At 26.5% G+C, this 24233-nt stretch overlaps 1 protein-coding gene and 1 non-coding gene across 11 annotated transcripts; both read right to left on the bottom strand.

The window, feature by feature from the left end:
• Positions 1–900: 900 nt before the first annotated feature.
• Positions 901–24220, bottom strand: LOC123262821 (palmitoyltransferase ZDHHC15B). 10 transcript variants are annotated; one of them, XM_044725275.1, is made up of 11 exons: positions 24203–24220; positions 20605–20888; positions 20495–20521; positions 20013–20107; positions 19580–19700; positions 18883–19106; positions 18332–18461; positions 18121–18247; positions 13350–13433; positions 1703–1759; positions 901–1492 (listed from the first exon to the last, which is right to left on the bottom strand). In XM_044725275.1, exons 2-11 carry the CDS (start codon positions 20723–20725, stop codon positions 1426–1428), a joined length of 1053 nt encoding a protein of 350 aa, XP_044581210.1. In that variant the 5' UTR covers positions 20726–20888; positions 24203–24220; the 3' UTR covers positions 901–1425. The 10 variants fall into 10 exon arrangements, 9 of the variants coding, with proteins under 9 accessions (XP_044581210.1, XP_044581209.1, XP_044581208.1 ...); XM_044725274.1 differs by lacking the exon at positions 24203–24220 and adding an exon at positions 21110–21240; XM_044725273.1 differs by lacking the exon at positions 24203–24220 and adding an exon at positions 21114–21240.
• Positions 17395–17466, bottom strand: Trnae-uuc. The gene has a single exon. It is a non-coding gene; the product is annotated as a tRNA-Glu (tRNA).
• Positions 24221–24233: the final 13 nt, after the last annotated feature.

Raw genomic sequence — 24233 nt, 5'->3', positions numbered from 1 at the left:
TCCTTTATAAGTCAATTTTTCAGACATTGTAATTATATTTCTGAATAAATGTATGTAAATAAATAAATAAACGCATGTGTCTAAACAGAGGTTAGTCTACAGTTAGTCCACAACACTACAGTATAACCACTATAAAATGTCTCAACGCTCACGCAGTGTTGCCAGACTTTTCAAACGATCAGTTTCTCGTTCGTGATTGGCTGAAATAAGTACATAAACAGCAAAAAGTTTTAGGCTTGTCAATAATGACTATCCAGTATGTGTACCATACACTCTAGCATAAACTTTTGACGACGGAAGTCGCGAGGGTAATACCTTAAGAAAAAATTTCTTCATTCGAGATAGTAAAAAACTATCCTAATATAAAATTGAGATGAAATGTATGTGGCATCAAATTATTCGTAACGTGATTGGTCGAATATATCATAAGCATGAAAATATATGCAAATGCTATAGTCAGGCGCGCGCAAATTCAAATTCTAGTCTTCATAAAAACGAAATTTTTGCTTTGACATACTCAAAAATGTTTTTGACTTATTTCTTTGATGATATGAATTCAATTTACAACTAGTTTTTTACTTACCGTAACTAATTGTCTAGTCTCATATTTAATGTCGGTATTTCGGTCATTAATTCGTGTTTTCGAATCCAGGAAAGAGTATTTCGGAGATATTTAAATGTTTATTTATAAATAAACATAAGAATCCTAATATAAAATTGAGATGAAATGTATGTGGCATCAAATTATTCGTAACGTGATTGGTCGAATATATCATAAGCATGAAAATATATGCAAATGCTATAGTCAGGCGCGCGCTTGCGCGCGCAAATTCAAATTCTAGTCTTCATAAAAACGAAATTTTTGCTTTGACATACTCAAAAATGTTTTTGACTTATTTCTTTGATGATATGAATTCAATTTACAACTAGTTTTTTACTTACCGTAACTAATTGTCTAGTCTCATATTTAATGTCGGTATTTCGGTCATTAATTCGTGTTTTCGAATCCAGGAAAGAGTATTTCGGAGATATTTAAATGTTTATTTATAAATAAACATAAGGATTTGAAATATAAAAGAGAGAAATAAGAAATCCACCTATTATTCGCGGCAAAATAATCGATTTAAAAAGATCTTTAGAAATGCTTGTTTATATCGTTATAAAATATTATTTTCGAGTAATAATATTTAAATGTAGTTTAACTTAACTCTATAAGCTTAATTTAGCTAACTTTCATATCAGGCCTGGTCAGAAAATTTTTCTTATGACTATGTCACTAATTTGAAATTTCCTATTCAAATTCGATTCGTTTTATTATTCTTTTCCACAATGTATTTTTCATTTACAGCATTATTAAAATACAAACGTAAATTTATTTTGAAAATAAAATTTAATGTTTTCGTGACTGTTTATTTGAAATAAATATCAGAGTATTTCAACTGAATTCACCAAAGGTTCACTGGCTTCCACAAGAGGTCCTACAACAGCAGTGCTAGAAAATTTTCAATAATTAGTAAGTTACATTTAACTTCTTCAGTTGATAAATTTACCTTTGTTATACTTGATTTTATTTTATTGTATTAATATAGTAACGGTAACAAAAAGTGGTTATCTTAAATTTGAATGAAAATATTAATACGTAATGTATTGCCAGTAAAATAAAAGAAAAAAAAGTGCTAAAGATAAAATTAATATTAGTTACCCAGCACCAAGTGCAATAATAGTTCCTCCTTCTATCAAATTCATCTCAAGGGCACACCTATGATAAAAAGATACGTAGAAGTGCTCGGTTTAGTCGTGAAAAAGAAAATTAATTTTAAAAAATAAATTCAAAAAAAGTAAGAATAAATTGAAAAAAAGAAAATCATCAATGGATTAGTATTTTTTATTAGTTCACTTTGAAGAGTACATAATTAATTTGGATCTATTAGCTTGATGCTTTGTTAGACTTTAATGCTGATTTTAATTTAAGAGTTAAAATTTCGAAGTATGAAAAATAAAATTTTTTACATCAAGTTTTAGATTTTTAAATTTCAACAAAGCAATAATTTACAGTTTAATGATATAAGTGCTATTTATTTCAACATGTGACTGATGATCCGTAAAAATTAATTCTAAAGTAAGGTACTTAGTGTAAAAGCTAAAACTGACTATTATTTTTTTTTTTTTATCATTAATATAGCTTCTCAATTATTACTCGAATGGGATGGGTTATTACTTATTACTAAAAATATTTTCTTTTTTTTTTTATATTTATGTATTATTCATTTTTTTGTTTTTATGAAAGTTAATCTAAACAGGAGGTTAACATTGTTCGAGTCTTTTGTATTTCAGTTGATGAAAAATATATAAATTCAAGATTTTTTATAGTTGAAACTAAGTGAACCTTTAAATTTTAATTGATTTTTTTAGTTACACCGATAGAACAAACTACAATAGTTTCTTTTAGTTATTTCTCGGTTTGTTTTTAGGTAATTCAAACTTATATAGTATACTGTCTAGCGAAATGTTTATATGAAGTGAAATAGTTGAGACAGTACTGTTGATTTCAGAATTACTGTTTAAAATTCAAATAAATTTGACATGTTACATATCAGAGTGGGGTAAAAAAACAACTTAATTTTTTTTTTGACTTAAAAAAATAAAAATAAAATCAATTTTTGACGATTAGATTTTTTAATTTGACTTTTGCAATGTTGACACACAGAAAGAAAGGTTCACTTGAGCCAAGAAAATATTTTTCTTCATAATTATTTACTTGGGCGAAAAAAAATTTTTTTTTGACACAAAAAATTTCACTTATTCCAACAAATCAATTCCCTTGCTTCAAGAAATATTTTTCTTGATCCAAGACAATTTATTTAAGTTAAGAAAATTTTCTTGTTTTGAGAAAATTTCTCTCTTGCTCCAAAAAATTAAGTTCTTGACAGAAGTAAATTTTCTTGTCTTGAGAAAATTTTTCTCTTGCTCCAAAAAATTAAATATCTTGATAGTAAATTTTCATTAATATTTCTATTGACTAACATGTCAAATGGGAAGATCAAATAATATTTCATCATTTTTTTTCATTCAATATGTATAATTGCGCGCTAAAATAATCTAAAATAGGTATCAAATATTCAAGAGAATAATTTTCTCAAGATGAGAAAATTTTTTTCTCAGCTGAAATAGGTGGCGCTGCTTCCCTAAAGTATCTAAAAATCTTGATCAAATATAAAAATTTCTTGTATCAAGAATTTTGATAATTTGAATTAAGAAAAAATTACTTCCACCAAGAATAGAATTTCAAGAAAAATTTTTACTTCGGCCAAGACAACTTCGGTCTTCCTTCGGGCGATCGAAAATTTACTTGAGCCAAGAATTTTGTTCTCCAGTCAAGAAATCTTTCTTTCTGTGCAGTACTATCTCAAGGAATAGTATATTGGTTAATTATGTGAATCTAAAATTAAGTATTCAAAAATTATATATTTATTTAAAAATTTTAACAAAAGTACTTCAATAGCTGATGTATTTATGATATATTTATTTATACCAGATTCGATATGCAAATATACATAAAATTGTAATGTTATTTACTTACACTATTTACATTAATAAATCAATAATATAACTCCTTTTTTTTAACAGTCATTACATATAAATGCAAGTATCAAGTCTGTCTAACTTTTTGAGATGAGTAGTTTTTAAATTAATGTACGTACAACTTTAAATGTATGTCAGGACTATGAGTATTGTATTTTTTATTTTAAATCAATTCGTTTTAACTTTTAAAACTAATTAAGTAAGATTCAATTTTTATAATTGATACCTACATCAAAACTTTAATTTTTGATACTTGCGGATAACTATTAGAAGATTAATTTTAGTGAAAAAAATTTGATAACCAATAAATAGCTCCGCGATTGTAAATGAGTGGCAAAAGATAGTCCAAATGCCGTTTAATAATTTAATTCAATACTTCTTCTATTTGATGTAAGAAGAAATGAACAATTTCTTTCTAAAGCAATGTCTTATTTACTGTAAATATATATTCATTTAATTTAAACTTTTAGTAGCCAGATGTTACTGGTTCTAATTACTAAAATCATATTTTTTTTATTCTTAAATCAAGATATTATTTTTATTACAGTTGTGAAGATTATTTTTTCTCAGTAGTTAAAAAAATGAAATATTTGACGTAAATAACTTATTTTTTTGAAATTAGCATTTTTTTTCTTTTAGTGTACATTTGTTTAGCTATTGTGAAATTAGTTATCTAATAAATAATTTTAAAAAGTCAATTATGTATTTAGTCAACTACTTATATGGTATTTTTAATGGCAACTTATGACCTGAGACACATGTTATAAGCTACCTATACATTAATCTTAAAATAACTCTTACCAGGTTTATAATTATTGAAACTTAAAGCATTAATGTGAGGAATTGTAAAAAATATCTTGATCATAATTAAATGCGACTGCATAGAGGTGATATATATATATATATTAGGGTGGCGCAAAAAAAAACCGACTATTTTTTTAAGTCTCGAGTGAAAAAATGTTAGTTTTGATGTTTTAAGAGCTCTCTCCAAAGGACAGCTTAAAAAAAATTTTTTAAGATGTCGCTCCAAATTTTTTTAAAATTCAAAAATCGTCAAAAATCGAATTTTTTTTTTATTTTTTTTCTCGTTACGGTATAATTTTATAGACTAAAAAAAAAATAAGTTTCTGAAAATTTCAGTTCAAAATTTGAATTTTGAAAGGTCGCTCATGATTTTTTTCAATTTATTAGTGCATTAGTTTAGATTTTTTCGAGCGACCTTTTACTATTCAAATTAAAATTCCATGCATTTTTTTTTTTTTATTTAGTACAATAATCAATAAAAATACATCACGAGATGAACTAATAATCAAGCACAACATAGAAAATATAATTTTTTTTTTAATTTAATAATTTTATTTAATCAACTGCCAGGCGTGGGTTCGAATCCCAAGCTGGTCTTAGAAACCAGCTTGGTTGAGTTTTGACCTTGCCGCGTAGGTTAAGATTTTTTGAAACCAAAAAGACCCCAACGTGCCATTCCCAACACTTAAAGTCGGCGATATGACTAATTAAAGAAAAAAAAAAATTATGAGCGACCTTTCAAAATTTAAATTTTGAACTGAAACTTTCAGAAACTTATTTTTTTTTGGTCTATAAAATTATACCGTAACGAGAAAAAAAATTAAAAAAAAAAAATTCGATTTTTGACGATTTTAAAAATTTTAAAAAATTTGGAGTGACCTCTTAAAAATTTTTTTTTGAGCTGTCCTTTGGTGAGGGCTCTTAAAACATCAAAAACTAACATTTTTTCACTCGAGACTTAAAAAAAAAAATAGTCGGTTTTTTTGCGCCACCCTAATATATATATATTAAAATATCTTTCCTTGTTACATGATAAATTATTATTTAAGTATAATGGAATGCATTGAATTTTTGTCGATTAGTCGCTTTATCATTTTTTTATTTTAATTTTCTACATAAATTATTTTTTATCAATTTACGATGCATATACTTTTATTTTTACTATGCACATAATAACAAATAGAAAAAAATACCTTTCTTATGTTACAATTTCGTCTTTTATTTTTTTAGTTTATTCAACTGTTGTGTTATGTGATTTTATCATTTATTGTCTTTATCAATAGATTAAATCAACGAATAAATTATGAACGAAGTATATTAAAACTGAAAACTGATATGAATGAGCGTTTGAATGCACAAATTTTGAATTTATTACTGTAAATAACTAGATATAATGTCGCAATAATTTTTTATATTTAATAATTAGATTTTTAAACTTTCAGTTTCAAATATTATCTAGCGTATAAAATTGTAATTTTCTTGAATAACAATGAGAGCGATAAGTTAAAATTATTTATTTATTTTTTTTTTTTTTCAAATAAACGGCACTAAATGTAATAGAATACCTGAGTACACAAGACTTGAGTGAAATAAAAAAAGAAAAAAATATATATTTTGTAATTACACTCTTGTTCCAATATTTAATCTCTTTATGATTTTTAAGGCCCATTATCACCAAGTAGATTGTGAGTGTCTTCATCGTAAGTCCTCTCAGGGAAGCTGATCCCATCACCGAAACTGTAATCCCGAACATTCAAAACCGATTTTTCATTTCATTTTTTAACTACTTTAATCAAATTATATTTTTGTGGTTTTTTATGTTTTTTTTTTTATTTAAAAATTTTATGCGTACGATATGAATAAATGTAAAATGATATTATTAATTTGAATACATTTATTTTAAACTATTTAAGAAAAACAGAAGCGATTTCAAGAATTTTATTTTCATTGAATTACTAGTAAACTTCTTAATCAATTTGTTGAATAATTAAAAAATTAAATAGTTTCATTAGCTTCTTAGCACTCACACTTTGAATAATTTGCTTACGCTCATTTTAGAACCTTTTATTTATTTTTTATTTTCTGTTGAAATGGAGGCTTCCTTGAACTAGTGGAATCTCTTTGGTTCTCATGTCAAACTTTACTGATTTGGTCGAAAAGGCCGATGGCCATTTTGATTCACTGATTCAATCAGTGAAATTTCAAACGACTGTTATATCAACTGGAGATGGCATCTGTGAACTATGGTATGTATTTAAGTTAGCTGATTTTCTATCTACGAAAATTTCATCGATAATATAGACATTGGCAATAAAACAATGTGAAAATTAATATACAATTACAAAAACTTCACAATTAAAGTTATTTCATTTGGGGGCGTCCATAAATTACGTGAGGCATTTTTGAGAATTTTTTAACCCCCCCCTCCCCCCTTGATAAGATTTCGTAAGATTTTCCTCAACTCCCTCCCCCCTTCCCTAATCTCACGCGAGATTATTCAAAATTTATGTTTTGGCTGTAAACGGGTTGGATTATTGAGAAAAAAAGTGCCATTCGGCTACACCCGACATGGATAGGTAGATTTCTTGTTTGAATATTGAAAAAAACACGTTATTAAAAGGCCGTAATGTCCTAAAATTTATTTTTTATTATATTTTGCAAATAACGATATGAGACTGACTACAGCAAATAGATATTTAAAGACATCTACCTAAAAAATAGGATTTTTTACATATAAAAGTCATTTGATGATAAAAGCTAAAATTTAATTTATTATTGATTTTTTTTTAATTTTCTCAATTACGAAATAAATTGAAAAAAGTATTAAAAGTCGACGAACAATAGCTTAAATTGAAGATAATTAAACATATTATGACAAAATTGTATTAAAATTACGACATGAGACCGGCTACCACCGATAAATTTCTAAAGATAGTATATTACACATCTAGGGCAGTAAAATAAGAAATGTCTCAGATCACATGTAATTGTTGTCCGAGGCGAAGCCGAGGTCGCTGTATGTGATCTGAGGCACTTTACTGCCCATGGTGTGCTACTTTTTCTCCTCGACGGAGGCGGAAAGCGGCATTTTCGTTTAGCGCAGCGGGAGGAAAATTGACGCTTTCCGCCCGGAGGTGAGAAAAATCTATACCTAAAAAATTAGTGAATCCTATCGATCAATAATCAAATTAAACAATCGAGCGCTACTTCGCTGCTCTGCAGGGTTCAGACGAATACGACAAACACTATTGTGTCAAATTTGGCCATATTTTATTATAGAAATACTATTTCACGCAATTTTACACTGTTTTCTGCTAGAGAAAAAATTACGTGATATTTGTTAAGATCCCCCCCTTCCCCCTAAGTGAGATTTGGTAAGATTTAGCATGTTCCACCCCCCCCCCTAGAACACCTCACGTAATTAATGAACGCCCCCTTTCAGTAAATTATAAAACTTGAGTACACTATCAATGACATTTTCGTAGAATATAACGATTAAAATATTTGAATTTAGATGCGGATCAGTTGAATAAAAAGAAACGAATAACGTAATACATTAATATTTTTGATGTTAATAATTATATTTTTCAGTGAAAATATTTCAGAAGAATAAAGAAATTCATTTTTACATTATTAAAATTGACTAACGTGACCTGAGATTAAAAATAAATCGAAAATAAATTAGTAAACATTTTTTTTAATTAGAAGTTATTAAATTTCTACTTTGGTGAAAGCTTAACAATTTTGTTTTTGCATATTGAATTTTTTGAAAAAATTTTAAGTGTTCCACAGAAAGAAAATTCATTTTTTTTTTTTTTTTTTTTAAACTATAAAGCATTGCGAATAATTATTTCTTAAATTTTGAAAATTTTATTTCAAAAGGATGACGTCTCACAAAATTAGAATATATTGATTCGTGTCAAAATTATAATTAATTTAAGAATATCTCTATATATTAAAAAAATAAATAATAATCAGAGGGTCGCCGACAAAATGTCGTTAAACGAACATGGAATTGACCTATGTTTTACTTAATCGCATATTTTCGCTAAATACAAAATAAATGCAAAATTTAATAGTATTACAAAAAAAAAAAAAAAAAATGCGATGGCATGATCCGTATTCACTGTCTAGATAAATGAATTTAAGTGACCATCAGCCTTACTAATTGATTCAGTAAAGTTTCACTGCAAAACCATCGAGACTCGCCGATTTCTTACTCTTCAGAAAATGTGAGCATTTCGCTAATTACAAGACCTATGGTGTAAGTGTAAAAATTGCAAGATTGATTCCTGATGTCGAAGACACTTGTGTATTTTCAGTATAGTATGAAAGTAGAGCATTAGCAAATTGCTCATGACTTATTGCGGTAAAGATTACCGAAAAGTTGATGTGAGTGCTGAAGAGTTGAATAGTAAGTTTTATTTTAAAGTGGAGAACCAGATGCACAATACCTATCAAATTCTGATTTGAAACAAAGACGTTTACTGAGAAACTATTTTATTTTGCATTTTTTTTTAACATGATAATAATAATATTAATAATAATTTACGGTAATACATACATGCATCACAATATTGTTATAAATAGGTATATATTCTACTTGATTGGTAAACTTTTTTTACGCTGTAGTTATTTAAAGATAAAAAAATTAATAGATATAAAGATTACAGAACGAAAAAACTAAGGATTAAATTGAATTACCTACACTCTTGTACCTACACTCTTTGACGAGGAAATTAAATAAGTTCTAATTGATAATTTATGATTAAAATTCTTTATATAAGTATAATTGAGGGCGTATAAATCTTAATACACTATAACTATAGGAAATGAATGTCTACTTTTCATTTCTAAATTTAAACACTTTTTTTTATAACTTTTATAACTGTCTAACACAGAAAAGTTTTATACTAAAGGATTTTTTAAATAAAAGAAAAAAAAAAAAAAACTTTAGAAGAACGCAAAGCATTTTAAGTAGAAATTTAACACTCATTAAATTTGGTTCTTTGAAAAACAATTATCATGCTCATGCATATCAGATAATTTACCCAGTTTCTGATTTTTTTAAGCTTGAGAGTTCGGGTTTTATTAGAACAAATTTTCAAGATTTAACTATTTAACTTGAAATAAAAATTGATAGTTCTGTTCATTTATTCCGTAATGATTAAAAAATGTAAATGAATTGAATAAAATGAATAATTTGAACATTGATGTTTACTGAACAAAGACCCAGTTTGTGATCCTCAAAAATTCTAATATAATTTTCGATTTTTAAATGGTCTATTAAGTGACCATAAATAACAACAATGAAACTAATAAATATAACAGAACAATAACTGAGGATTGATAAAGTAATTTGTAGTAACTGTTATCAATAAAATATGAAATAAAATATTTGTGTAATTTATTAAGTAATTCAGAATAAAACTGAGAGCCAAAAACTGAACCGTGTTCAATCACTCGATTTTTTGTATTGATTTATTCATTTACAATAGAATAATATAAAGTTATTCTACAGCAAAAGAATCAATTTGAGCTTGGATTCTAGATCATTCAAATTTTTTAAATGTCTTAATTTAAAAATCTCTTAATTTTGATGTTTATTACACCAATCTTTGAAAGTTAGTTAGACAATTGAAATTCAAAAGTTCTTCTGTATTTTTCTATTTCACTCCTTGGCAATGGTTTGCTGAAGATTTTTTAATTATTCTCAAACGTTTTTAATTTATTTCACTGAGTCTACTATTTAATATAAGTATTATTAAGGTAGCTGTACCACCGGGTGCATTTTATTGGTATTTTATTAAAATCTATGCACATTATTTTTCTATAATTCTGCTCCAAACAGTGAGAAATAAAATTTATGAATAATGCATTTTTGGAAAATTTTTATCTCAAAGTTCGAGTTTTTAAGACTCCTATTGCACTACACAGGATACCAAAAAAATCACTTTCATATTTGAATATCATTAAGAAACCCTTTTTAAAATTGTCATTAAAAACGAAACAAATCATTTAACTTATAAATAAAACTGAGTAAAAGATAGTCAGTAAAAAATTAAAAAATGGTATAAACAATCAAAATTAGTTTACGTGATACAATCACTTCAATACATAACGAAAGAAACTTCGTTATAATCAACTATCCTATCCGACTCCTCTTTTTTACACGCTTTATATTAGCTTCACTTGTATGTCAGTTTGTCAGTATGTCAGTAACTCTCCGTGGGTAATCTGCGCGCCTGCGGCCTTCCTTGGTTCTGGTAGCCGTTTCTCAGGCTCGCTCTCCGAAATCGAACTCTGATTCCCCGTATTTATAATATTTATAAATAATTATTTTTTATTAGCTTCACTTGTATGTCAGTATGTCAGTATGTCAGTATGTAACTCTCCGTGGGTAATTTGCGCGCCTGAATATTTTTGATAATCAACAAATAATAGTTTAAAAAACTAAAAATCACGCTTTTATAAATAAACCAAACTAAAAAGTAAAAATAAATAATAGTTTAAAAACTAAAAACACGCTTTTTATAGAAAACCAAACTAAAAATAGAAAATAAATTTAAATTAAGAATAGTGTTAAAAATTTCAATAAATATAAATTAATAATAGTGTAAATAAAAAAATGTATTTTATTTTAAAAAAGCGTGAGGTGCATGGTGTCAATAGTTATAAATATTTTATTGACAGATATGAGTAGAGTGATTATCATTTTGATAATATCTTAAAAAGCACCCCACGCTTTTTAAAATAAAATACATTTTTTTATTTACACTATTATTAATTTATATTTATTGAAATTTTTAACACTATTCTTAATTTAAATTTATTTTCTATTTTTTAGTTTGGTTTTCTATAAAAAGCGTGTTTTTAGTTTTTTTAAACTATTATTTATTATTTTTTTAATTTAAAAATCGTTCAAATGAATTAGGCCAGTAAAATTCGTAAAAGTAGCTGATTTTTTGTACGTTCTTGACATTCAATTAGGAACTATTTATTTTTTCTATTCTTTAAATATTTAAATATTGATACAAAACTCGATAATATAGTAGATAATTAAATTAGCTCAATTCAAAAATTTCACTTCAAATGTTTTGTTGTCTGTTGGTATTTTTTTTTAATTAATAGAATATTCCTAATAGAGTAGTATGACTATGCTTTATAGTATTTGTAGTATTTTCTTTCCAAGTCTACTTTATTTAGTATAATAAGCTTTTGTAATTCGCACATTTTTCATACTAAGTCACTGTAACTTAGTGTTTAGCATGAAAAAAAGAGTTGATCGTAAACAAATAGGTATTTTAAGATAAATAGCTTACTAGAGCTAGAATTATGATATGTTCATTGATACTCATTCAAAGATAATCTTGATTTTTTTGGCCCGAATGTGCGATCATAAGAATTAAAATTTTCAAGAAATTCAAGTTTTTTGACAGTTAGGCTATTGAAGAAATTTTCAACCTGTAGCTATCATTACATGTTCGAAATTGTTCATCACATTCAAACTTGTTAGACGATTATTTATACTGTCTCAATTCAACTTTCAATGATAAGTGTTACTCGAAATTACAGTATTCTCAGTTAAATAATAATCAGTCTCCATGCAAATATTTCTAACTTAATTATAGTTATAAGTTATGAAGTACTATATACAATTGAGTTCATCAATTCGAGTCAGTTTCTATGTTTAGGGATTTATGGCCATCCCTAAATTTGAAGGTTTGTAAAATCTAGAATTGGAAAATTTTTAATTTAGCTGTTCATAAAATAAAGTAAACGTAAAAAATTTTACAGCCAACTGTAAAAATGAAAAATTCTAAATAAATTCAATCGTAAAATCAGAAATTAAAAAAAAAAAAAAGAATTTATAAAATGTCACAAGTCTGAAAATTACCAAATAAAAAAAAAGAAATAATTATAAATTGGATGAATTAAAAATTAAATAAATGGAAGATTTGAACATCTAAAATAATGTAATATTAATAAAGAGGTTATTTAAAACTACGATCTTTAAAAATTGGAAAGTCATAAATATTGCAACTTTAAAACTTTACTCTTTGAATTTGGCGAATAGAAAATTTTATAATCATTAAAATTGGCCGATTTTAAACTCGGTAATTCGTGAAATCAGCCGATTCTAAACTCTTCTAAAAATATAAAAATTTAATTTTTTAGAGTACTTCAAAAATTGATTCGTTAAAATTTCAATAAAAAAAATTTGAAACGAGGTGATCTAGAATCGGCCAGTTTTAATAATTATAAAGTTTTGTATTCGCTAAATTCAAGGAGTAAAGTTTTAAAGTTGCAATATTTATGATTTTTCAATTTTTAAAGATCGTATTTTTAAATAAACTCTTTATTAATATTACGTTATTTTAGATGTTCAAATCTTCCATTTATTTAATTTTTAATTCATCCAATTTATAATTATTTTTTTTTTTATTCGGTAATTTTCAGATTTGTGACATTTTATAAATTCTTCTTCTTTTTTTTTTTTAATTTCTGATTTTACAATTGAATTTACTTAAAGATTTTTCATTTTTACAGTTGACTGTCTTTTCTATTTGCATGTTTTCCTACACGCTTAATTTACTTTAGACATAATTTACATTTTAATTATTTCAATGATATCATTTTTTACGTTTACTTCATTTTATAAACAGCTAAATTAAAAATTTTCCAATTTTAGATTTTACAAACCTCCAATACCTCCAAACCTCCAACAAATTTAGGGATGGCCATAAATACCTAAACATAAAACTGACTCGAATTAATGAACGCGATTATATTTAATGTTATATGTGTAATAGCTTTTGAATTTTTGGATTGCTGTCAATATTAAGCTTTTTCATTTTCAATTTATTTGTTAATAACACACAAAAAATTTTTATTCAAAAACACAACATAAACAAAACCAAAGAGCGCGAGTTATTTTTTTTTTGTTTATAAATTATGCTAACCTGTTTTGTGTATTTCCCATTGAGTTGTATGTACTCGGACCTTGATGTTGCGCGCGTACTGGATAGACCACTCCATTTCCAAGACTAGAATTTAATTTCCAAAGTTTTTCTTTCTACTTCTACCCGAGGCAAAAATTTTAAGCATGAATTGAAACTGTTCAATTTGAATTGAGCTTTACGTTAATCTTTTGAAACTGAATTAAACATCATAAACCTCAAACTAAGCTGTTTTGCAGTCTAATTAAATAAAACTAGATTTATAAGTTGAAAGTTATTGGGCATTTTCTGTTCACAATTTAGACTAAGCGTCTTTAATTTGTAATTTTAGAACCTTCGATGTTTAAATGAGGCGTTGTTCTATGCAAAATCATTCTACTGTTGAATTCCAAACTCCGATTCAGCTGATTTCTGACTATCATTTTATACTTCTTGAAAAAGATATCGATAATTTTTTTTTTTTCTTACCAACCGATCATGAGCAACGAATTTTTAGAAAATTAATCTGATTTGAAACTTTATTTTTTAATTGTGTGTTTTTGAAAAATTTTATGTAAAAATTATGCATAGCTAATTCGATCAACTTTAAAATTGTACAAGTAGGTATATTTTAAATATTTTGAAATATTTGAAAAATTTTTTTTTGTGTCGTATGCACTTTTTGGAAGATGGAGACTCATGAGTTGTAACAGAAATGCAAAATTTCTCTTAAGATGCACTTGACTATAATAAAGCCGTTTCAGAACTTTTAAGTACAATTCAATTTCAATTTTGAAAATATGTTTTTAAACTGCATAATTTTTAAGATCGCAAAATTTATTGTCAACAGATTTAGCAGTTTTATTCCAGCTTCAAACTTTTCGCCTCGGAATTCGTTTTAACAGTTTAATTTTGTATATTTAACAAACTATTGTATATAATCAATATTATTTTTTAAGTAAAATGAAAAATTTAATTTTCATGTAACTAATTAACAACGAATTTTATCTTATATCTTCCGTCTTCTTCCCCAACATTTTATTTTTATGGCCCTTGTGAACTTGATCGTAGCGAGTTTAAACTTAATCGCGATGCGTTTAACTCAAACTCAGTAGTGAGCGTCGAAAGCCATCTATTTGAACTTATTGGCGATCATTTTCATCACACCAACCATTTTGTTATAGATTACTTCTAGTGAACATTGTCTCACCCCTTGTCAGTTTTATTTCCTAAGTATTCAATTAACTAATTGTAGTACAAAAATCCAATGATCTTGAATGTACCTTGACATTTTATAACTAAGCCAGTAATAAGTTTTTGTTACTATAGTTTTAAATTAAAAACGGTAAGTTAAACCGAAAATTAAAAAACAAAAAGCTAAAAAATAGAAAATTTCAAAGATTTCTTTACATATTGTATCTAATAAATAATTAATAATTACCGAAAGCTGTTGATAAATAAATAAATAAAACTTTTATCAAATTCAATTTTTAATGTTTTACTTATCTGAAAAACCTGAAATATTTTTATATCAATTTTTTCCACGTTTCAGGTAAAAAAAAAAAAAAAAATTATTTGCGATCCTGAACAATTACTCAGTCAAATAGTAATAGCATTGTATTGAAAATAAAAATTTAACTTTCTGTAAATAGTCATTGTTTTAACAGTTAACATTTTGTATGAAAGGGTATTGTGCAATTGGCTCGACTAAATTTTTTGATAAATTAAAATTTTTATTTCTACTTAAATATTATTTATTTTCAGCTAGAATTTCTTAATCACCCATATGAAAAGAAATATCCTATATACAGTACCGACGGAAAGTTTCCGGACAACCTTCTTGTTTACTTTTTAATTTAAATATGATATATAAACAAATTAACTTGATCTATAAAGAAAATGCTATTTTATTTTACCAAGTGTGTACGATCGTGTCATTGACTTTCTTCTTGATTTATTTTACTTTTAATAATCGTTTTAATAAATTTTCATCTTGTCCGGAAACTTTCTGTCGGTAGTGTATATATATATATTTTTTTTTTTATTTAAACAAAAACTTAACATGATACCATATGTACTTACTAAATAATAGCAAGTCATGCCTATGACGAAGATTTAAAAACTATATTACTTATAAATCTTATTTACATATTTTTTGCGCAAACGATCAATAAATTGTATGGTAAGAAATGAAACATTTCGTGCTATACGCTATTAATATTTTTTATATATATTACCTATGAAAATTACGAGTGCAATGTTTGCAACCAGTCAAACTGAGATACATAATACCGGAAGAAGATCTACTACCAAGTTATTTATTTTAAAATTCATACAAAACAAATCTGATTGACGAAGCAGAAATTCATTTATTGAGAAACCATATGATACAGCTGACAAAAATTAATGAGTTTTTTTCATAAGAAAAAATCTAATCCGTTTCTGTCAGCAAAAATTTGCATCGGTGTAAAATAACCTTATTTTTATGACTGGCTAAACAGACATTGAAATCCGAAGTTTCATTGCAGGTGATATAAAAAGTATTTTATTTTTAATCTCACAGAAAAAGTATTACGTATTATTTTGTAATAAATTTCACAGCTCTATTAAATCTTTATACACCATTGACTGTAAAAAAAAAAGTTTAATTATGCTTTAAATGTTCAGTAGGGGAAAATTCAATAGTTAAGCAACAAATGAAACACTAATATAAGTCAAAACGGTTAATAAAGACTGAAACGGATTGTTGGATTGCCGTCATTATAAGATGTTATATAGGGTTGCCGATTTTCCCAGATTTCGCGGGACCAATCTAAAATTGAGATAATTTTAATGCATCTGACATCTCACAAGAAGGTATTTAAAGATGCCATAATCTTGCAATTTCAATAACTTCGATTTATTTGCTTATTACATTCTTAACAGCCGAGACCAATGATTGCAGTTTCAATCGGCTTAGCGAAACGAATGGAAATTTTGAAAAAACGTTTTTAGAGATAATAGATAATTTAATAAACTATTTCACCACAAAGCGTTTTTTTCAAAAATTTCATTCGTTTCGTGAAACCAATCGAAACTGCAATTGCTCTGCTGTTGGGACTGCGACAGAGATAGTTCCGTTGAACTCCGTGAGAGCAAAGCGAGAAAAAGATGATCTCGCCTGTTAAGAAAATTAAAAAGAAAAAACGTTCTTCATATTATGTGCATTTAAATTTCACACTTATTTTTTAAAACAAAGACTGAAAATCAACTGAAAACTATTTGATAGCATTCCGGATGTCATGAATTTTCTCAAAATTTTTTAATTTATCGTTTAAATTTTGTGTTCAAATGCTTCAACAAAACATCTTTTTCTATAAAGTAAAAATACGTATGTACGTATGAATTATGTGGTATCTGAATTATTAGTAAAAAATAACTTTAATTGATGGTACAAAATTTCAAGTGAAATATAAAGTTATATATACGACAAAAAAACGATCAACCCGAAATTTTATTTGTGATCTTATAATTAGTAATGTTAATTTATATCTCATTAACTTAACATGTTCAAAAATAGTTAGCAGGAGTTCGTTTGTGAAAGATTATTGTTATGACGTTATTTGTTTTTCTATTTTAGAATCGCGATTTTTATTCTATATCTAAATTCAATAACTTGAATTTAATAATTGGAAAATCTATTATAATGATTATCGAATGAATATTTTTGTCAATTATTTTATGTACTCTAATCTAATGAAATGTATATCTTATTTAAAAAATTTTTACGAAAAATCGAAATTATTTATTATGATTTAGTACAGTAAAACTCCTATAGGTTCAACGTTAAAAAGGGAGAGGGAAAGCTATTTTGTCAATTAAAGAAAGACGAGAATAGCTTTCCTTCACTATCTTTAGACTTCGAACTCATAGGAGTTTTGTTGTAGTTGATTTTAACGGAATTCGATTGTTTTTATAATTAAAAGTTAATAAAATATGAAGAAATATTTTTTTATTGATCGTTACAGTTGAAAGATACTGTTTAAACGAAATCAATTTTTATAATTCTACAAAAAAAAAAAAAAAAAGCTTCCGATACCGGGAATCGAACCCGGATCTTCTGGGTGAAAGCCAGATATGCTAACCAGTACACCATATCGGAGATGTTAAACGAGAACGAAATTATACTTACAAGAATTAATCTACTGTGAAACTTGAAAAAAAGTCGATATTCCCTTTCAATTTTTCGAAAGCTAATATTTCCAAATATATTCTCTGAATATTCTCAACATTTTTTAGCCTTTAATGAACTGATTCTTAGAGACCACAGAACCGATCGGTTTTAAATTTTAATCACATATTACTAAAATGCAGAGGTTCGTCTTGAACTATAATCACCTCATAATTTAATTTTAACTATATTTTGGCTGTAATAAAAGCTAAAAAAAAAATGTAAAAATAGCCATTGTTTTACGTCCAGAGTAGTCTAATCCCTCAAATTAATAAAAAAGCTAAAACTCACTGAAAGAATTTTAGTTTCTTTCAAATAAACAATTTTATTTAAAATTTATTTTGATAAACTTTATAACTTGTAGTAATTAAACATAGCAAGTAGTCTAGTTTGAAAAAATTCATTTTTTTTTAATCAATTTTTTACAGTCAATTGTTTTTCTCTACCAAACTTTATTATTTTTGCGTGAGATTAAAAAAATTTTTGTTAACGTTTTAGCCTGCCTCATCACATACGTTTTATTAAACAAGTTAATCAAAATATTGATTAAAAAGCGTAAAAATTTAATAACAAAACAAAACATACCTTGTAAAAATAGGAAGAAACCAAAGTTTTTTGTTTTCACCAAACACTTCTTGGAAGTTGTTATATTTTCCAATATTAAATCCATCTTTATCTTTGCCCATTCGGAACATGGGTGGTCTAAATGCTTCTGTAATAGTAATAAATAATTGATAATAAAAGTAAAAGATTATGTATTCAGTCATATGCTAAAAAAGAGAAAGATTCAATTTACCTAATGTTGATCGATTATGTAAAATGAGGTAACAATGGTAAAAAAACAAAGAATTCAGACTGACTGCAAACATAAGAGCGATGAAAAACAAAAATAATATGTGGAACTTTCCCATACCATCTAATTCACCCTGTAAACAAAATAATATCAGTTAATTCTATAGAAGAAATGTAATATTGTTAAAGTAATTTATGACAATATATTTAAATTTATTAGCGTATTTCATTTTTGAAACGACTATTTTTTTTTTGCCGAAACTGTCTAATATTGTTCTAAAAAAGCATGTATATCAATTATCTTTTTTTTTTTTTATTTCTACAATTTTGAGCTTATTGATCATATTGATGAAAACTGTTATTCGTAATAAATTTAACGCTCTTTAAAAGAGCCTCTAACGATCTTACTCCAACTCACGTAAAGCCCTTGAAATTAAAATTAAAGGCCCAAATTTTGACAGGATTTTGTTTCGATGTTCAGAACAACATTTAACAGTAGCGAAAAATAAAAATTGTCTTTTCAAATGAACCCTATTATATTATCTATAAAATTACCTTCCAAAAGTGTATAAAATATTGCAACGTCGTACTGGCAATAAATACACAATAAATTAACGCATACCCCAAAAATAATATGAAAAATTTATAATTGTGGTAGGCTACGCAATTGTTGACCCAAGGACAATGATGATCCATTTTTAATACACATGCGCGGCATACGCTGCAATGATGAGCACGATCAGGTTTTATTAACTGGCACTTGTCGCAAAAGCGAATCGCTGTAATCATAAATTCAATGATTATTATTTCATTATTATTGAAACGCCACATTAATAGACAAGAAAATCTTTTGGAAAAATTTTCAGTTTTAAGATAAACAGATAAATTCTAGAACCAAATAAAATTCACTTAAACCAAGAAAAGTTTCTTGATTCAAGATAAACAAACTCTATACAAATGATACTCTAAGTTCAAAATTTCTTCTTTTGAATCAAGTTAATATTTCTATCAGCGCATTATTCAAACTCAAAGGAACACTGTAAAATTCACACAATGTGGATGTAAGGCTCCGATTGAGTTTTTTTTTTTAAATTTGTAAATCTTTATATTGTTATTCTCAATTTATTAAAAATCAATCTAGAAAAATCTAAAAAAAAATTTAATTCTAGTTTATTATCTATTTATAATATATAACTCTAATAACTTTTTAAATAAATGAATCATAAATAAGTATTTCTAATTTCAAATTTACCTCCTCTAATTGTTCGATTAGAAACGGGTAAGTTTTGTCCGAGTCTTTCGAGTATTGCACATTGCGCTTCTTCACTTTGTGCTTGTTGTAGCTTCTCAACTTCTGACAGAGGGACTTTAAACTATAATTCAAAAAAATAAAATAAAATAAATAACAATAATTGGTTTGAACTGATTTTTATGAAGACGTAACATAAAATGGTGTTACGACAAAAGCCCCACAGAAAAAATACCCGCAATGATGTAAAGGAGAGAAAAAATTTCTTTTTCAAATAACGATGGTAGATTCTTGTAGATAATTTGCAGTAGCTTTTGAAAACACCTTTTAATTTTTTTTGCGATAATTAGTTGCTGAAGTATTGATGTTTGGGTATTTTGTCTGAGGATATTATGTTACGTTACCCATATAATACAATAAATATTTTTGGAATTACCACTTCAGGAACAGAAATTAGATCTGTAAAGACAGTTTTCCAATAAGACCACAAAAACATCGCGATGAATATATGAAAAAATATCAGGTATAAAGCTGAAATAAAAGTTGAAGATCAAGTTAATATAAAAATTAAATATTAAATTAATTGATTAATGATTAACATCTTAAACTTTGTAATTGATTCAACTTAAATATTGAGTCGCTCATGAGTCTAATTTTTATTAAAAAAACATGTCTTATTTGAGACTGAAAATTTTTAACTAAAAAAAGTAAATAATAACTTATTATATTATATTTGTTTAACTTATTATATTTGTTTATTAGTTTCAATTGTTGGATGTTGAATTTATTTTAGTACTGCTTTTAACTTATTTCTCAACAAATAAAATTAGGAATATTCTACTTTATTTGTATATGTACAACGAAAAAATTTCAAGAAGCAAATCATTACAAAGTATTTTTTATTTTTGTATTACTTACTCTTTTGAATGTAACTATCAATAGTATCTAAAAAAAAAAAAAGAAAAATAAATAAATAAATCATGTATATTATTTTAATTTATATATAATATGAATACTAAAATACTTACAATAACACAACTGTACTACATACGCATAATAAGACCAGAACACAATTGTAAGAATAAAAATAACTGGTACCCATTTAAATGCTTTAACACACCACCAACATGACCCATTTTGTTTACCCATTATTACTAAATTATTATATATATTTTACAATAAATATAAGGTATACAATAACAATTATGTATAGACTATTTCATTTAATAAAATCAAGTCCACCCTTCTGTCATTTTGTGACTTAACTGTTCATACCACTATCAAAGAATCATATTTTAGAATTTTAACTAAACTTTGATTCAATTAAAATTTAAATCAATGAATACTATTATAAAATTATGTTTTACATATAAAATATTATATACACATGTACAATCATATGTACAAATAACTTATACATAAAATAAATTTTATTGGTTATTTTGATTTACACTGTGTTATTATTTTACAATGAGAGATATATTTATATGGATTATTTATATAAATATATCATAATTTTATTATTGTATCTACCTACACGAAATTATTTTATTCAAATTAGCTATTGACACTTGTTTGATAAATAATAAATATCAATTTACTACTACTTAAATACATTCCAAGATGGTGAATTGCTGGACAAAACTCTAACGAGTCAGGGAAAATATATAAAAAACTAGTAATTTCTATAGAATATAAATGTACATTCAAAGCGCATGCGTGACAGTGGCTATAGTGGCTTGATGGCTGATAAAAATTATAACTATTACCTTTTATCAGGTATCAAATAAAAATTAAAGAATAATTTAAAGTAAAATTTCTCTCTAAAAAAAAAAAATTAAATTTTTTTTCATAATGTTTTTCCATTATAGATAAATAATCATTTTTGTGAAATTAAATCATTGATAACAATTGATTGTTTCGAAAATGTTTTTGTGTAAGAGCGGTTTGTACTTTTTCTTCTCTCTCGCCTTCTATTGAACAAATGGAGGTATCTCTGTCACACTGAATCACCGACTAACAACTACTCAACCTATAAGAGACTCGCTATAGTGCGAGCGAGAAACTAAAAACGATAAAAAAGACGCGCCAATGAAGAGTTAATAAATGAAAATTTTTTAAAAAAGCGCTTCGTTTGTAGATATATAATTAAATTATCTATCGAAGAATGAAGCGTTTTTTTTCGAAATTTTAACTTACTAGAATTTAAATTTGCGCGCGCAAGCGCGCGCCTGACTATAGAGTTTGCATATATTTTCATGCTTATGATATATTTGACCAATCACGTTACGAATAGTTTGCTTACATGATATATTTTCATATTTTTCATCTAAATTATAAAAATGGATTTCATGCTTATGATATATTTGACCAATCACGTTACGAATAGTTTGCTTACATGATATATTTTCATATTTTTCATCTAAATTATAAAAATGGATACATGAGCAAAAAAACACTTTTTCTGCCCTCCGGCCGGAAAGTGGCAACTTTCTGGCCGCTGCGCTAAACAAAGTTGCCACATTCCGGCTACGTCGAGCAGAAAAATAGTATACACACCTTGGCCAGTAAATAAGAAAGCCTCAGATCACATGTTTGTCAACCTCGGCTTCGCCTCGGCCAACAATTACATGTGATCTGAGACTTTTCTTATTTTACTGGCCTAGGTATGTAATATACTATTTCATATAACCTGCATTGAAAATGTGAGTTTCAATGCCTGTTGAGCCAACCGAAACTAGACAATTTCAGGCCAATGCGACTGTGCCGGGCAGGTATCAATTATTTCTTCCCGGCGGACAGAAAATGACGATTTTCTGTCCGCGAGGTGAAGTTGCAGCTTTATTTTCAATTCTATCAATTGTTTGTTTATTTTATACCTTTATAATTGTCATTCTAACCGTTAACTGTACTGACATATTATAATTCTGTTATCAAGCATAAATAAGAATGATAAAAGAAAACTTGTCAATTTACGAATAATGTTTGGTAAAAAATAAACTATTACTTTCTATTTTATTATAAGTTTCATAATAAAATGGTACTTTCGCTGTTCGTCTGAAACTATCTAGTTCTGGTTGGCTCCAGACATTGAAACTAGCATTTTTAATGCAACTTATATGAAAAATATAATGTGTGACGCGGGATGAAACACAATTTCAGACCGAGTGATGCCAGCCCTCGCTTCGCTCGGGCAGGCAACTTCACTAACTGGTCTGAAATCGTTTTGTTTCATCCCTAGTCACACAATATACTATTAAAATTAACTATAAACCGTCCATAAGTGAAAATACTGAATTTTCGAAACTTTACTATTTTTTTATGGACTTAGAATGAAAATATGTAATTGGAGAATTATTTAATGATACAATTATCTTAATTTTTGATATATTAAGATGTTTGAAGTGTTTGAAAAAGTCATTTAATAAACGTCCTATTTCCTACAAATCGAATGCAAAGCAAATTGACAGCAACTGTTAATATCCACAGATTCGGTAGAATCTGGCGCCAAGTTCCGTTCAAATCCATTGTAAACGGAGCGCCAGACTACCGACTGTGTTTACTGTAAGCAGAACGGTATTTCGAGGTTGCAAAATTTTATTTAATTATATGGTTCTCCTTTTTCCAAAATAATATATTATAAAAGTAATTTATACTTTATTTTACTGATATTAATTAATTATAATCAATTATAACACTTAATTCACTTAAAATTATTAAATTTTATCAGCACAAACTATAGTAAGCCCAGAAATTTCGATCCTGACTTTTTTTCGATGGGGAATATCAGCGCCACAGACTAGATAAAATAAAAATGTGTAGTAATCCTTCCTATAGACACGCAACTACAGTAAAAGTGATTCATAGCTTGCATCTATGGCCGCCAGGGTGCACTGGAATTACATCTACATAAACTGTAGCTTTAAGGGGATAGTTTGCAGTAAAAAATGCAGTCAACACGAGATTTAAGTTGTTATCAATTGTAAATTTTCATTATAATTACAAAAAATACTAAAATCCGAACAAAAACAGTTTCACTGTAAAAAAGTCGCACCAAGTCCACGTTCATAAGACTATTAGGAAAAAAAATTTTTTTTTTTTTTATAAAAAGATATAAAATAAAAAAATTAAAAAATTCGAGTAACCGATATGATTGCTGATGATTGTAGGAAATGAAAAAGAATTTTTATGTAAAGTTAGAAATTAAAAAAAAATTTGAGAACATACGTGGTGGGCGTTATTGTGTATTTCCAATTTTTTAAAGTCCTAGTAAATAGATTTTACGAATTTCATTAAAAGTAAAATATTTTGCAACCGCGCACACTAAATACGTTCTAAAATTTTTTTTTTAATTTTTAAATTTACAATAAAATTTTTTTTAATTTCCGAAAATCATAAACAATCATATCGGTTACTCGGATTTTTTAATTTTTTTATTTTGTATCTTTTTGTAAAGAAAAAAAAAATTTTTTTTCCTAATAGTCTTATGAACGTGGACTTGGTGCGACTTTTTTACAGTGAAACTGTTTTTGTTCGGATTCTGTTTTATCAATGAAGCAAGGATAAAAAAAACGTAAACATCGACGTGTTTTCTATAAATAATTTGTGTATTTAAAAATTAATTACGTTCATTGTCTAACTTGAGAAATCCATTGCT

Source organism: Cotesia glomerata, linkage group LG4 (assembly GCF_020080835.1).
Source record: "Cotesia glomerata isolate CgM1 linkage group LG4, MPM_Cglom_v2.3, whole genome shotgun sequence".
NCBI classification, from domain to species: domain Eukaryota; kingdom Metazoa; phylum Arthropoda; class Insecta; order Hymenoptera; family Braconidae; genus Cotesia; species Cotesia glomerata.
This window is presented reverse-complemented; position numbering and strand designations above follow the sequence as displayed.

What these genes read in the sequence shown, in the direction of transcription:
- LOC123262821 (XM_044725275.1), bottom strand. Translation starts at nt 20,725, where the DNA reads ATGGGTAAACAAAATGGGTCATGTTGGTGGTGTGTTAAAGCATTTAAA. An exon ending in TAATTTCTGTTCCTGAAGTG is followed by an intron (nt 19,701 to 20,012) that starts GTAATTCCAAAA and finishes TTTGAATTATAG; the next exon opens with TTTAAAGTCCCTCTGTCAGA. An exon ending in TTTCTTCCTATTTTTACAAG is followed by an intron (nt 13,434 to 18,120) that starts GTATGTTTTGTT and finishes ATTAAATTCTAG; the next exon opens with TCTTGGAAATGGAGTGGTCT.